Source organism: Pseudochaenichthys georgianus, chromosome 16, assembly GCF_902827115.2.
Source record: "Pseudochaenichthys georgianus chromosome 16, fPseGeo1.2, whole genome shotgun sequence".
Classification (NCBI taxonomy): Eukaryota; Metazoa; Chordata; class Actinopteri; order Perciformes; family Channichthyidae; genus Pseudochaenichthys; species Pseudochaenichthys georgianus.
The window spans coordinates 33,913,931-33,928,464 of record NC_047518.2 but is presented as its reverse complement, the minus strand read 5'-3'; the positions used below and the strand labels follow the sequence as shown (position 1 = coordinate 33,928,464).

Here is a 14,534-nt window from a genome sequence, read left to right as displayed (position 1 = left end):
TGATGTAAACACTAAAGAGGGTACGTTTACATTTGGACAGCCTCTGAGGCTTTGCTTGAAGCCACTCAAGAAATAAATTGGCTTTTCTTTCCTTTTTCTTGTATTTTGGGTTTGTCTTTCATGTGGCTTTGTATGGTTCTTGTGGGTTTGAACTTTGAACAGCAAGATGACACCTTATCATTTAAGTAGCATGTTTAAAGCTAGCATTCTTTTGTAATGAAAATGATGAAAGGGACATGCACATCCCAGTGTCTGAAAGAATGGGTTAGAGTAACAGAGAAAGGAGAGATGCCTTTGTGCAAAGTTTCGAGCACAAGGTTTTTCTTTGATCCATTGAGATGCACAGTAGTACTTTGGTTATATAAACATGATTATGTTTGTACCTTAAACTGTGATTCTCAATGTTTATTGACATTATTTGTTGTCTTTTCATGTACCATGGTTTTATATAAAGCATTCTTTTGAGACTATGCGAAAATTGGAAAAGCATCATTATTACTTATGGCCTAAAAGTGGGAAGTGCCTTTAAACTTACACTTTATGTCCAGAGAGATGAGCCTCTCATAGACCAGCGTGGTGTTGGGGTAGTAGACCCTGCAGCCCAGGAGCTGCCCGTTGTGCATAGGTCTGGGTGTGAAGGTGAGGGTGCTGGAGAGCACGGCCGTGTTGCCATCCTCCAGGAAGTCAGAGCTGATCTCTGGGTCGGGCAGGTAGTCGATGTACATCCACTGGATCTCTGGAGTCATCTCGGGGCAGTTGTCGGGAGCATAGCACGTCAGCTCCAGGCTTACATCGCTGACAATCTCCTCCGGGACGTCGATGTTGGGTTGATCTGGTGGACAGGACATATCTTTTCTTAATAATAGTAAAAAGGGATTCAAAAGGGTAGCATAATATCTTCATGCAGAGATACAATTGATCAAAGGATAGCTATAAAACTATAGTATAAAACTATAGCAAAAGACACTAACTTAAAAACACTACAGTAAGTGTACAAAAAGAATAATGACATAAACAAAAAATGTATTGAAAACATGAAGAAATATATATAATGTATGAATAATAAAAGGAACATTAAAACTAATAATTACTTAAAACATTTATTTTCAAATAATATCTTTGGCTATACTTCGAAGTAATTACAGACAAACCTTTAAAAATCATTTATTTAGCAATTACTGATTTTATTTTTGCTGGTTTTTACAGTGGAATGTACATTACACTCATTGACCTACCCAGAACTTTGAGCTCAGAGAAGTCTGGGTACGTGTACATGTTGGCTCCCCCGAGGTCAGCACGAAAGTAGTATTTCCCCGAGTGCTCTGCTCCGATGTTGTTGATGAGCAGTGTGCAGTTCCTCTGGTTCAGGTCACCCAGCAGCTTGGTCCGTCCTTTGTAGCTCTCATGCACAACGTCTGTGCGTGATTTGAAGACAACAGGAGGGAAGAGTTGAGGGTAGGGCTGGCCGAAGTACCAGATACCGTGAGTGCCACGGTACGGCCTGATACCGGACGGATACATGAATGTGCACGGGATGACCACGCAGGAGTTTGTCATGGCCGAGATGTCCCGAGGTACCCAAACGTTCCACTGGCACCTGGCATCTGAGAGAAGATCAGAGACAGGGTGTGACAACATGGCATGCATATTTCAACTGCACCTTGTACAATAAAAACTAACACATTTCTGTATGCAGCAATGTTTGGCTTATTTTAAGTAAATGCAGTAACACTAACAAGGGTTTGGCTTATTGGATCAAATCAACAGCATAACGTAATGAAGTGTAATTGAATGGTGAAGTGTGGGGTGCAAAATCAGAATAGGTCTGCCTTCACATGAGGAAGAGATGCAGGAATGTATTACCGTTGATGATCAACAGCAGCGGTAAAAGTAGCTCCAAACACCACATGGTCTCGGCTCAATGCTGGAACATAGACCTCTGAAACACATAATGTCCTGTCAGTCACAGCAATGCATCATCAAGAAAAGAAAACCTTAACAGCATGGGTTCTGCTGCGTGACTCAGACGCTTCGTCTACCGCTAATAATCACACAACTGCTCAAAATGTTTTCTGAGCTTGAACAGTTTAGTTTCTGGTTCCTAAACCTCCATCAAAACCCCTTTGCAATATACGTTTTTTTGGACTGCTGGAAGTGGTGTCATTTGCTCAACCCACAGAGGAAATGTTGTTTTACTGAATCACTGATCACCAAAATTGGAGTGAAGTGATGCTCGCCTCACCATATGATGCTTTGCAAAATGAAACAGTATTATTTTATTTAGCAATTTCCAACAAGCAATTCCAAATTCATATTTTCATAATTCACCACAGACGGCTCTGTATCAGTTTTGATCTACGTGCATTATATTTAATTGGAAACACAGCAGCAGGGAATCAAAGTCATATTCATCTCAAGTTTAGTCACAGCAATAACTCTAACAAAGGGAAGGAAACAGCAGACGGATAATGTCAGAGTTGAAGGGTTGACTCCTATTTCTTACATTGTTATTATAAATTAGTATTAATCAGCACAGAATGCGGCACGTAATATACTAGATATACTAATAATAATCAGACTCTCTTCACTGAGATGGGAATGTTACTATTAACATCTTGAATTCGATTTTTTAACTTATTACCATTTTATAATTTGTGAAGGGCCTTAATGTATTTCAGTTGTTTGAAGGAGCTATTTTGAACTATTTTTGAGTTAATCTTTGCCCATGTGCGGTTTTAGTGTAAGAAATTATAACTTAACACTTCGGATACTTATAACTATACCTTTAACTCTGGCTATAGAATACAATTTGAGTAAATAAAGTTAGTTTGTCAGGTGTTAATATATGCTTATTAAAATCAAAACTGACTTCATTCTCAATCATATTTTTTAAATTGTTCACTGAATGTATTTTGTGCAATAAAGAAAAAAACATTGCAAAGTCCACATGTGAAGACTTTTAAAACTTGTTAAATAACAAAAAATAGTAGCTTGTTAGTATCGCTTCATAGAAATACCCTGCTCTGACTTATTGCTTAAGCTTACCTTGAAATGCTGATGGTAAGAAACAGACAGGCGCTCTGCAGGACAGCAGGTCAGCAGCTCCACTCGAGGGTGTTCACTCACACAGCTCCACTAGAGGGTGTTCACTCACACAGCTCCGCAGCCTCCTTCTCTGTAAAAAAGAAAAAGAAAAAAGAGTGACATCAGCATCATCAGGCAGTGACATCACTGACAGCCCCCTCACTCCCACAGAGCCGTAGTAAGTGACATAAGCACACAAACCCAGCATCAGCCAGCACCTGCTTGCTCCCTCTCATCACTCATTACGGCCGCCATACGTAAGCCCGTCCAATGAATGACACTCACTGTTGACGAAGCTCTGACATAACAACAAACTCAAGCCACCACACATCATGTCATCAGCAGAATACTACTATCTGTGCTGCGCTAGAAATAAATCAGGGGGTATAAGTAGGAGGGAGGGACCGATATTCAGTGATGACAAACAAAGAAATGACACTGCATTTATAAATGAATAGCATCACTGCAGCATTTTGTTCCCAAATCCAACAAGCCATGGTTTAGCTCAATAGAGATATTACATGAGGAAACTACAAGTCTGTGTGTGGAGTTTCTTTTGTGTCTCGTTTGTTTTTCTCTTGCCTTCTATAGTCTCAAATATCAGCTCTGTTCTGGAGCCACATAGAGGCCCATATAAAGAACTACTTTTTCAACACTTGTTCTGGTATTTGGTTTTTGGAAATGTTTGTAACTAAATTAAAACTAACAGTCGGGTCGAGTATTGACTACAGCCTCTCTCCCCCACAAATTGTTTTATGTAATTAGCCAATAAAGAGCGATAATGCTCAATAAACAAACTTAAAGAAGATATTGACTGATTGCATTATTTATGTTTACGCATCATTGTCTGTACATCAGGACTATATCTTTATAGTGAGCTCTTTCGTTCAGTATAATAGTGGAATTGTGTTCTCTGTAATCTCCATGTAAATATAATTTTGTATTGAGGCACTATTATAACTCTGTCTGTCATGCTGTACGTGTGTCAGGGTTTTTCTCGGTCACCATTGCCTTCTTACTTTTGTTACATAAGGAAAACTAAGAAGACAAAAACATAGCACTGCTTATTGATTCACAATAAGAAGGATATCAATCTGCATGTCAAGTCCTACCTTTTGTGACATGACACATTAATAGTAAAAAATGACTTTCCTTTTTACGTTTAGACATTCATTAACATAGATTGTTCACACAGCAGAATTTGAAGTTGGTAGTTTATACATGTTTCATTATTTTAAAGATTTCCTACATACATTTTATTTTGCTGTGATGAGTATTTTACATCGAACAGATGATATAAAAGCAAATTGGCAACATTTCTGCCGTATTAAAGAAAATACAATTGTAATTAATGTCTTTACACTTCAATGTATTGTAAAGTCACTGCTTCATTAAATATTTTTGAGTATTGTGTTTATACTGTATACTATTTCAACATGCTATCTGTAATTCACTTTTATTATTCATGTTTTTAAGACATTTGTACATTTTGAGATTCTAAGTAAATCAAATGTATGTTATTTTCATGGCGACTGTAGCTTGTTCAGTGGATGCAGAAGGCAGAAGTAGAAGCAGAGGATTGAGCCTCGTGTTGCAGCAGCCTGTGTGTGCAGATGGCCAGTAAGAGTGGATTATGTATCAGAGCTTCGTGATTAACACATCCTAGCATCCCCCGGAGAATCCATGACCAACATTAGCCTGGTTGTTCAAGAAGAGTGAAAAATGCTGTTGTTCTGACATTGCAGGAGGCCATTGATCTGTCCTGCTGCTCATCATCATGCATCATCCAGTCACAAATGGGAAGGCATGTTTTTGAACACTAATAGAACATTCACTTCGCAAAATGCTTCCTTCTACTTTTCTCTCATAATAAAATCCCTAACGTTTTTTTTTTATGCTACTCTGAAGCAGAGGAAACGAGTCATTGACACAACATTGAGCTTTTAAGTAAGTATCAGAAAAAGGTCGCTTAATTAAACATCCAGCAGTTAGTGAACACGATTAGCATTCAATTGTAATCATGTCCAATATTCACTCTGATTTAGCTCTTTTCTGGTCTCTACTGTACCAATACCCGACCAATAGTTTGTGCTCGACAGCTGCTAAATGCTCCTATGCTTTTTCCGTCTAGTCTCCGGCTGTGTCTGGCTGCAGTTTCTACGCTAAATGAGGTTTAAAGAGCTTATTTCTCTCCGATTTGTCCGAAAACAACGCTCTGTGAGATGTGAGGGTAAACCAAAACAGTAAAGTTACAGGCCATATAGATAACCTCACTAAAAAGCTCTGCAAAGCTGAGGCTAGCTGCAGATTCAGATGAAAAATCCCTGTATGTTCATCGATATGACCAATACTTTCTCACATTTAAGACACTGTTGCGAAAATATCAATGACAGCCTCTTCTAAAATAAACATCTCACATTGGAAAAGGTCACATTCTGAGGCGTCTTCTGATGACGCATCTGTTGGCTGTGACAATCCATTCCTAGCTGTGACAATCCTAACTTTTTTTCCAAAGTTACGTCAAGCTCCACCATCTGCACTGCAACAAAAGGCCAAGAGCGTCGTTCAGGCATCAGCAAGGGCAGGAGAGAATGGAGCCGGGCGGCCAGGCAGGGCCACTGACACCGCCACCAACCCCAACAACAGCCTCATTGATGGGGCAGACAAACGTCTTGCACAGAGCACACAGCATACGTGTGCTCACTTAGATACACACACACGACACACACGCAAAACACTTGCCTCATACCAGCCTCAGCACCAAGCTCCTGCTCCCTCTCAGTCCTGACTTCTTCTTCTTCTTCTTCTTCTTCTTCTTCTTCTTCTTCTTCTTCTTCTTCGTCTTGTTTTTGTTCTGCCTGAGCTAGTCGTCTTTCTCTGAAACTTGGATCTCAGATTCTGTGGGAGAAAATAGAAAAAGGGATTTGAGAGATGTCAGAAGGAGACAAGAGGAAGGGGAAAAGAGGGAGTCTGTGTGAGCTCTGGTTTATATGTGTCGTGGGCAGCTCTGAATATGCCTTCAGGCATTTCTGGAGCTGCTCTATGGCCCACTCAGCATTCCTTTACTTGGATCGACCATTGCCCTGATATGTCCCATGTGTCTTGATGCCTTGAACTCTGGACCTTGATCATACCTCAGTCTGAGGTCAAAGCAAAGTGTGTTGACATTAGCTGAGCTGTTTCATGCTAGGTGCGAAAGACATAAGGCATGTGCTGCTCTGTGAAGTAATGATGACTCAATATCACTTTCAGAAGGGCTGCCTTCGAACAACATACGGACAGTAGGAGGAATATAGAACTTGTGAGATGAATATGGTTATGTTAATCGTTACATTAGTTTGATACAGAGTTTGATCTTGGAGTGTTCATTTGTTTAATTATCACTTAAGAGATCTTAGTCGCTCTATTACAATTCTGAAAATGGTTTAAATCTCAAGCCAAGTCTGGATTCATTTGAATTTCAGAAATGCAATAAGGGCATCTAAACTGATCTGTCCAGCCATATGCAGATATAATATTTTCCTTGCTGAAGAATGTCTGTAGGCGGGAAGCACAAGCATATATCCACTCAGAGGTCCACGTAGTTGACATAAAACAAAGGCAACTTGTCTTTCCAAGTGGGACACTTTTTCCCCATTCTCATTGTTACATGTATGGGGAGTCACTGTGTCCAAAAGCCTTCAGGCCACTGGCCAAGTGATGGCATCGACCGAGCCATAGTTAACCTCAAGGGAATCTCTCCGTAAACAGTCTGGAGAAGAGCTGAAGAGGAGAATGCCGCACTGACGCTCTGGAGCCATGTACAAACACATACGCAGCATGCCATACCCCCTACACACACATGCAGCATAAGAAGAGCCAACACAGTCCTCAGTGAGGGGCGGACAGATATGTGACCTTCCTCTGCATCCCCTATAGGCTGTTTGTAAGCTCAGTCTTCTTCATTGTCCTGCTGGGACTATAGTCATTGTGAGGACAGTATGTATACAATACATTCCAGAGCAGAAGGAGTGAGTGTCCAGTTGTTCAGAATCATGTCATGTTTTTTCCTGTCACAAAGAAAGGGGCAAAAAGGACCAAAGAAACTACAAGTAATAGCATGTTGAAGAAGTGTAAACAGACAATGCCTGGTTTAGTTTCGACCTGAAGATCTGATATCTTTGCTGCTTTGTGCAGACCCTCCTCTACCAAGGTAATCAAAGCTCAAGATAATCACTGATTCCACAGCACGCTTCAGGGATACAGATGCTATCTGAACAATCAGCTTGGCTAAATCAGGCCATGGCACTTTTATGAGTCACTTTACATTATTGAAATTGCTCACACAAACAATCGACTGTGCCAAGAAGAACATTTTCATTGTGAATATTGTCTGCAATCCGTGTGCAGGAGCTTCGCCGTGGCTCTTGGATAGGGTGGGAAAGAATGGGCACGTTGTATGCAGAACACTGCCCATTGTGCAAGGCAGAAACTGGAGGCATTTTTCCGGAACAGGCCCGCTCACAGCTTGCGCTTTGCTGTGTGCCTGTGACGCGTGTTGGTCCACCACAAGCTAAGGCCCCCACTAAAATACTCAGAGGAGCAGATGGTCTTAAAACATGACTGCTCCCCTCCCACTCACTCACACACAGCACACACACACACACACACACACACACACACACACACACACACACACACACACACACACACACACACACACACACACACACACACACACACACACACACACACACACACACACACACACACACACACACACACACACACACACACACACACACACACACACACACACACACACACACACACACACACACACACACACACACACACACACACACACACACACACACACACACACACACACACACACACACACACACACACACACACACACACACACACGTATACACACACTCATACACACACAACATAAACAGAGAGATATGCCAATATCCAGTCACCCAGTCTGTCCAAGGTACTGCAGGGAGTGCTGGCATAAATAATAGAGTCAAACCATACTTTGAGGTTATCAAAGAGGATTATACCACTACTGCTTGCCTCTTACAGTTGATATTTTGCAGTGTATCTAATGTGAATACAGTTTTTTATTGTTATTGCACATAATGTGTGAATAGAGATTCCTCTGTGTAGTTTCTCCTACTGCTGTTGCAATTCACTTTTATTTTATTTGAGTCTTTTAAGGAAACTCTGATTCTGTTGTATCTTTAAAAATATGTCAGAAACCATAAAAGGTGACTTCAGGATTGTGTGTCTCACTCCCTCCCTACAATTGTTAATAAATAAATAATGCTACATGCATTTGTGCATTTCTATGGTTTTAAAATCAGCATCCACTTAATTTCTGAAATCACAACAGCACATTCAGTGACAATAGATACACTAACACTTCACTTGGCAGATCATCAACATAACATGAGATCAGGAGCACCTAAAAGCTTATTTCCATCTTTTCTACCTGGCAAGTGTCTCTGGCGACCCCCGGCCCAGTGGGCAGATGGCGAGCCACGGGCCTCCTCTCATTAGAGAGCTCTCCCTTCCGCTCCGAACAAAAGGGGGCGACAAACAGAGCCGTCACCTGTTCAGCCATCCCAATGCTCGCTAAAACCATCCACTTGACTTTAAAAATGCCATCTAATTTTTGTGAAATAAAAAACAAAAAGTCATGTCTTTGCACTTAAGAAAGTATTGGTGGGTGGCGTGTTATCTTCTGTTACATTATTAACACAACATTATGATAAAAAGCTTTAAAAATACCCTAAATATTGTACTGAAAATCTAATTTGAATGAGAACTTGCTTTTTTTTAAATATATTATTTTACAAAATATATTAAGAAGAGCTCTAATTAAAGGTCAACATCTGAAACTCAAATGTGTCACCACTTATATATATTTAACCTCAACTGGACCTGTTGTGCTTTGAAACACGATCTATTTCAAAATGTACCAATCAGGCCATAATTAAGAATTAGAATTACACAGCCACATCACCATGGAAACACTTGTGTCACAAGCTGTTTAAAAACTGCACCAATCTCTCTACAAACCTTGTATATGTGAATGCAGTGAAACACTGTGATTTCTGAAAAAGTAATTAAAGAAAATGTATCTTTCCTTTGTTTTAATAATGCCGATCACTGCTGCTAAATGACTTGCAACATTGGTTTGCTGTCTAATCAGAGGCTCTTCTACCTGGCATCAGATGTCTGTTTGGATGTGGGAATACACTCGTAATTACTGCAACCACTCATTGCTTATGTCACTAATAGCGAAAATCTGTCCAGTAATGATTGGCTAGGCTTTTTGCAGCCCCCATTTACACCAAGAAAACACACACACACACACACACACACACACACACACACACACTTACAAATCACCACAAAACATGTTCACACACACACTGGCCTAACACAACCTAACAAGCACACACTCACCCTGACTGTATGTGTTTGACCTTAAAGAACAAAAAAAACGAAAGTAGATAGATAGATAGATAGATGGATAGATAAATAAATAAATAAATAAATAGATAGAGATGGCACAGAGCATTGTTGGATGTGTTTGCTTATGCATTCATCCATTTCTCTATCCCATTCCTTCTTTCTTACTAAGAAAACTCAATTTCCAAAGCTCCCAAGGGCATAATAAATAACAAATCAGAATACACTGCAGCTGCTCACCTGTGTGGGTGACCGTGGCCGACCTCCCAGCACTCAGCAGCTCCTGTATGAGCGGTTTGAGCAGCCTTCCCTGTCACACTCGCATGCAAAGCGTCACACCAGCCTGTTGCAACTTAGATCTCTCGCCACTCTCTGTACCAAGCCCCAACGGTGGGGAATAAGCTGCCCACCCCACCACTGCTGCTGCCACCCTCCTCCTCCTCATCATCATCATCATCATCATCATCATCATCATCATCATCATCATCATCATCATCATCATCATCATCACCACCATCACCCCTCCCCTAATGAAAATGAGTCCTTCAGTGAAGCAGCATTGTTCTAATACTTCGCTCCGAGGCTCAGCCATTCATAAATAAACATGGGGCCACAAAGGGCCACACTGTTCCTCCTCGCCCCAACAAATATGGGTGAGGCTTTGAGCTCCGTGGCCTTTTCAATCCCCCATGGACAGTCGCTGTATGCTGAATGGGACTGAGCATATTCGATTATTTTGTATTGATTGAGAGCACATCCACATTATTATTTTTTTCATTATAACAAAAGGCAGGAAGTGAGTTTGGGAGGGGGAGATGCGGACAATGAGGACCAATATGAGTCAAATCTGTCCCAGTTTTGAGACCCAAGTAAACGCTTCAGAGGCCACAGAAACTAGAGTACCAGAACAGTGACTTTGCATTTCTTACCCCAATGGCCACACATCTGCCTTTCAGAGCATGACGCTAGTTCAAATGTTTAAATGTATGTTCCCACCTTCAAGGCAGCCAGGGGGTCTCTATCCATTTCACTACCAAGAAAATCTAAATGCTTAAAAACTTTACTTGCTTTTGTTTTGTGATCATCTTGTGCGACTACATACAAAGAGTAGGCATTCAATATTTTACAATGTACCTATTGTACCTATGGTTTATTTAGGTTTATTTGACAGACCTTTAGATAATATGAGGCATCAATCAATGTTTGTTAAGCACATCTGTTATTGATTGAATAAGAGGTTTGAACATTTAAGTCCACTGGTCATAATTAAAGCTTCAATGACAATGTGAACGTTTTCACAAAATGGACACTCATACTAACAGTTACTTTGATATAACGTGGACTCAGCATTAGTGATACTGAATGTATATAATGATGATAGGAGAACGCGTCTTCTTATAGAAAGAAAGCTGAACTACACTAATATAGTTGTATTATCTTGATGAGAGTTCTGCACATATGACTACTGGGCTTTACTCCACCTTATCATAAAGCTGGAGCTGGCACACACGTTGAATGAGAAGCATCGAAACTGCCTCAGTGATCGAAGACACTACAGACTCCTCCTTGATGTCCTTCGATTGACCACACGGTGAACTGAGGTCACTCCGAAGCTGATTTTAAACCATTTTCTTTTTCAGTCTGTGTCATAGTTTCACTTTGCAACTGGCAATCTTGAGAATTTAAGTCAAGTTATGTTTTTGTACTTTTTCTTCTGGTGAGGTAGGTCTAAAGCTTGTTTTAAAGATCTTAAAGTCCTTCATTTTGTCTTTTCATTGTTTTAAGACAATTGCACATATTGTCTGTATCCACCTGCCAACTCATCCTCCCTATGATTACAAATGATAACAACATATTGTCTACCCTAAAGTAGCATTAAGAGTATTCACACAGTTACATGGTGCTGTGACCATGTCTTGAAACCCGAAGACTTGTTAGCGCACCCCCTCACTCCTCCTGACACAGTAGCCATTGTTTCCCAAGGCCTTCTGGGACAGAACAGCTCAGCTCGAGCCTGACACCGCACAACACTGGGAAGTCGATGTGCACAGATAATTGTCTTTTAATCACAACAATCCTCTTTTCTCTGGCCTTGCTCATTTGTTTCTGTCTCTTGTTCGACCTTTTTTGTCTTGGTTGTAACTCTGGTGGCTTTTAGCAAATTGGACCAGCCACATCGAGCTTGTGAGCCGAGACTCTGTCATGGAAGCAGAGCTGGAACAAGGAGCAATGGATCCCATACAACATTTTTAAACCTATCAAAAACATCCCAGTACGATTCAAACACACCTCAAACATTGATGTACTGTCTATAACCAAGCCCATTGCTAATTGAATATACGATAATCAGAGGTGAACAGTAGCTAAGTAAATTGACTAACGCACTATAGTTAAGAACAATATCGAAGTACTTGTAGCTTACTTGAGTATATTCATGTCCTGCTACTTTCACTACACTACAACTCAGCAGCAAATATGGTGAGTTTTACTGCACTATATTTAATCTGAGCTTTAGTTACTTAGAAGATTCAGATTTGTAGTACACAATATAATCAAAGAAAGCATTTTGTGCTACAACAAAATGTACCTTAAGTTAAATATCTGAGTCATAACATGTATCTGCTCAGGATTTAGGTTCTACTTCATCTCAACACAACCATTCTATAATACAGACCATGAAAAACAACATCATCAGACGTTTGTTCTGAGCTGAATACACCTGATGTTTACATGTTCCCGTGAACTAACTTCCTGTGGTTGTCTATTAAGAACAAAGAAGTGCAACCTGCATAAGTGGTTCAACAAAAAGTCGACTTCAACATGAGAGAAGGTGGTTACCATCATGTCTCCCACCAATGGTCAAGTCTGGTCTTTTCCACAATTGTGTGTTCTTTAATAACTTGAGAACATGATCCGACTATTATTAAAAGCCCTGGACACCCATAGGTAAAACAGAATGTGGTTTTAATTGTTTTGGCTGATTAAACCTCAGAGCTGTGTGGGCGTGTATGGATTGGACTTGATTGTCATTTCTTTCACTCAGTTTGGATTTGATGTGAATGTGAGAGCTAAATGACACCTTCATATTAGTACATAGTCCTATGACATCATGTAAAACGTCCTCTTTCACCGCGAGCTTTCTTGAAATCTGTCGGAATAACGTCATGAAATCTGTCAGAATAATCAAAAACACCTATGTTTGTGTACAGGCCTTTCAAATCACAATAAAATACGGTGTGAATTTAATGTCAAGCAGCTTAACACAGGGCTGCTTAGTTTATGTGTGAGATTCACGTTTTTTCAAGGGGGACAATGATGATTTACTAGCTTCTCTAACCTTAACAAATCATGTTTTAAACACAAAGCAGCTGAGTTAAAAGCTAAATGTATATATAACTATACTTTAGTCACTTGTTGGCTGTGGTGGAAGACATATTGAAGGATTTTACCAGGTGAAAGTAGTAATATAGTCAAAGTAAAATATGGCTAACTTCTGAAAAAGAGATACAGTATATATTATATTCTACGATAATAATTAGTGTTTAAGGCAGGAGAAGGGTTTGTTGGTTTTGTTTGTAAACACAATGGTATGAAGGTTAAGGTTCTTGCCAGCAGGTGAAAGTCAACCCCAGATTAAACCTTTCCCTGCTTAGCCTTGTGCCTCACTATATTCAAATGTTTTCGTATCATGTCCACCATTTTCATATCTTCGAATTAAATTTGCACCTATGATCTGGCACCTGGTGGTTGCTCCTTTTTTTTTTAATAGAGGTTGGTGCTAATAAAAATCCAGTTTTATATTTGTTTGAAGGAAGACTCTACTCAATGTACCTTAAATGTGGACATCACTTTGCTCTTGCAGCTGGTAAAGATGAAACTGATTCCAGTTCAGCTTTTCTACTGCTGTGTTACTCCAATATATCATCAGTTATTGTTTAATCTTTTTTGCTATTTTACGAGAAACCACACACACCAGAATCTACACATTTTAAACATACACTTACATGCGTGTACAGCATGATGGTGAAGACATGGTAGGTGGTGTGTAGGGGAGAGAGGGTGTGTGTGTGGGCGGGTGAGGGGGCTGTGCTGGACAGAGACGGGTGACAGAAGAACCCACTGAGAATAGATCCATTGTCCCTCTGTCCACTCTACTGGACACAAGCAGTGGACGGCTGCCATTTACACAACTGCCTGGAAAATTGCATATTTGTTGTTGTTGTTTTTTTAAATCGCTCCACCTCGTAGTTTTTAAGCTTAATCGTTTTACACTTTGGTGTGTTATTGAATATGCAGAATACAGATGGAAACAAATTATTAACAGCAGGATTCAAATCTATTGCGGTTTGAATGACAATTCCCGTTGCTCAGGTGTTTAGTTTTTATTACATTTACTGAAAAAACTATTTAATTAAAAGTCGAGGTCACAAGTTACATTTAAATTGGAAAATTTGCCAAAATCAATTCAGGGGGACTATTCTAATAATTAATTTGAGATTCAATAAAACATCAACCCTGTCATCCATTTCCTTCCAACTAGAAAGTTATACTATATACACTTATTTGGTGCTAATGACAAATACAAGTTATTAGAAAATCTGTTTTTCTTATTACCCGTTTGCCCAAAGGTTTTGGGAAATCATTTTAAATGTACCATCTCAATGAGGGACTATTGAACCAAGTCTGAATTACATATCCACAGCCCTGACATGCTGCTATTCCTGGGTTACATGGGATTTGTATTCCCAAAGGTCAAACTAATCTCATATATATGCTATTTGGCCTAAATTGCCACACTTCTCTCCAACTGCTTAAACTTGGCATGTTTTTTTAAGCAGGTTGTTATTTATTATCAAAACAAATTGTTTTATTTCTTCTCCTACAGGGATTGAGATTGTAGACAGCCATTTTGTAGAAACGATACAACATCTATCACAATTTGTCTTAAAAAGTTGTCTCTGTACTTTAATGTTACTTTATCA

At 39.8% G+C, this 14,534-nt stretch overlaps 1 protein-coding gene across 5 annotated transcripts in view; it reads right to left on the bottom strand.

Annotated features, from left to right (window-relative positions):
- mag (myelin associated glycoprotein) overlaps positions 1 to 14,534 on the bottom strand; it is a 28,196-nt gene that overhangs the window by 13,008 nt on the left and 654 nt on the right. For 4 of the 5 annotated variants that reach the window (XM_034101585.2, XM_034101587.2, XM_034101588.2 and 1 more), the window contains exons 1-6: positions 9,793 to 9,964; positions 5,827 to 5,982; positions 3,046 to 3,175; positions 1,864 to 1,939; positions 1,236 to 1,604; positions 536 to 832 (exon numbers count right to left, since the gene is read on the bottom strand). In XM_034101585.2, coding sequence (XP_033957476.1) covers positions 536 to 832; positions 1,236 to 1,604; positions 1,864 to 1,909 — 712 coding nt within the window. In that variant the 5' untranslated portion in view covers positions 1,910 to 1,939; positions 3,046 to 3,175; positions 5,827 to 5,982; positions 9,793 to 9,964. Of the gene's footprint in view, positions 1 to 535; positions 833 to 1,235; positions 1,605 to 1,863; positions 1,940 to 3,045; positions 3,176 to 5,826; positions 5,983 to 9,792; positions 9,965 to 14,534 lie in introns of those variants that run through there. The other variant, XM_071205945.1, reaches the window with a different exon arrangement.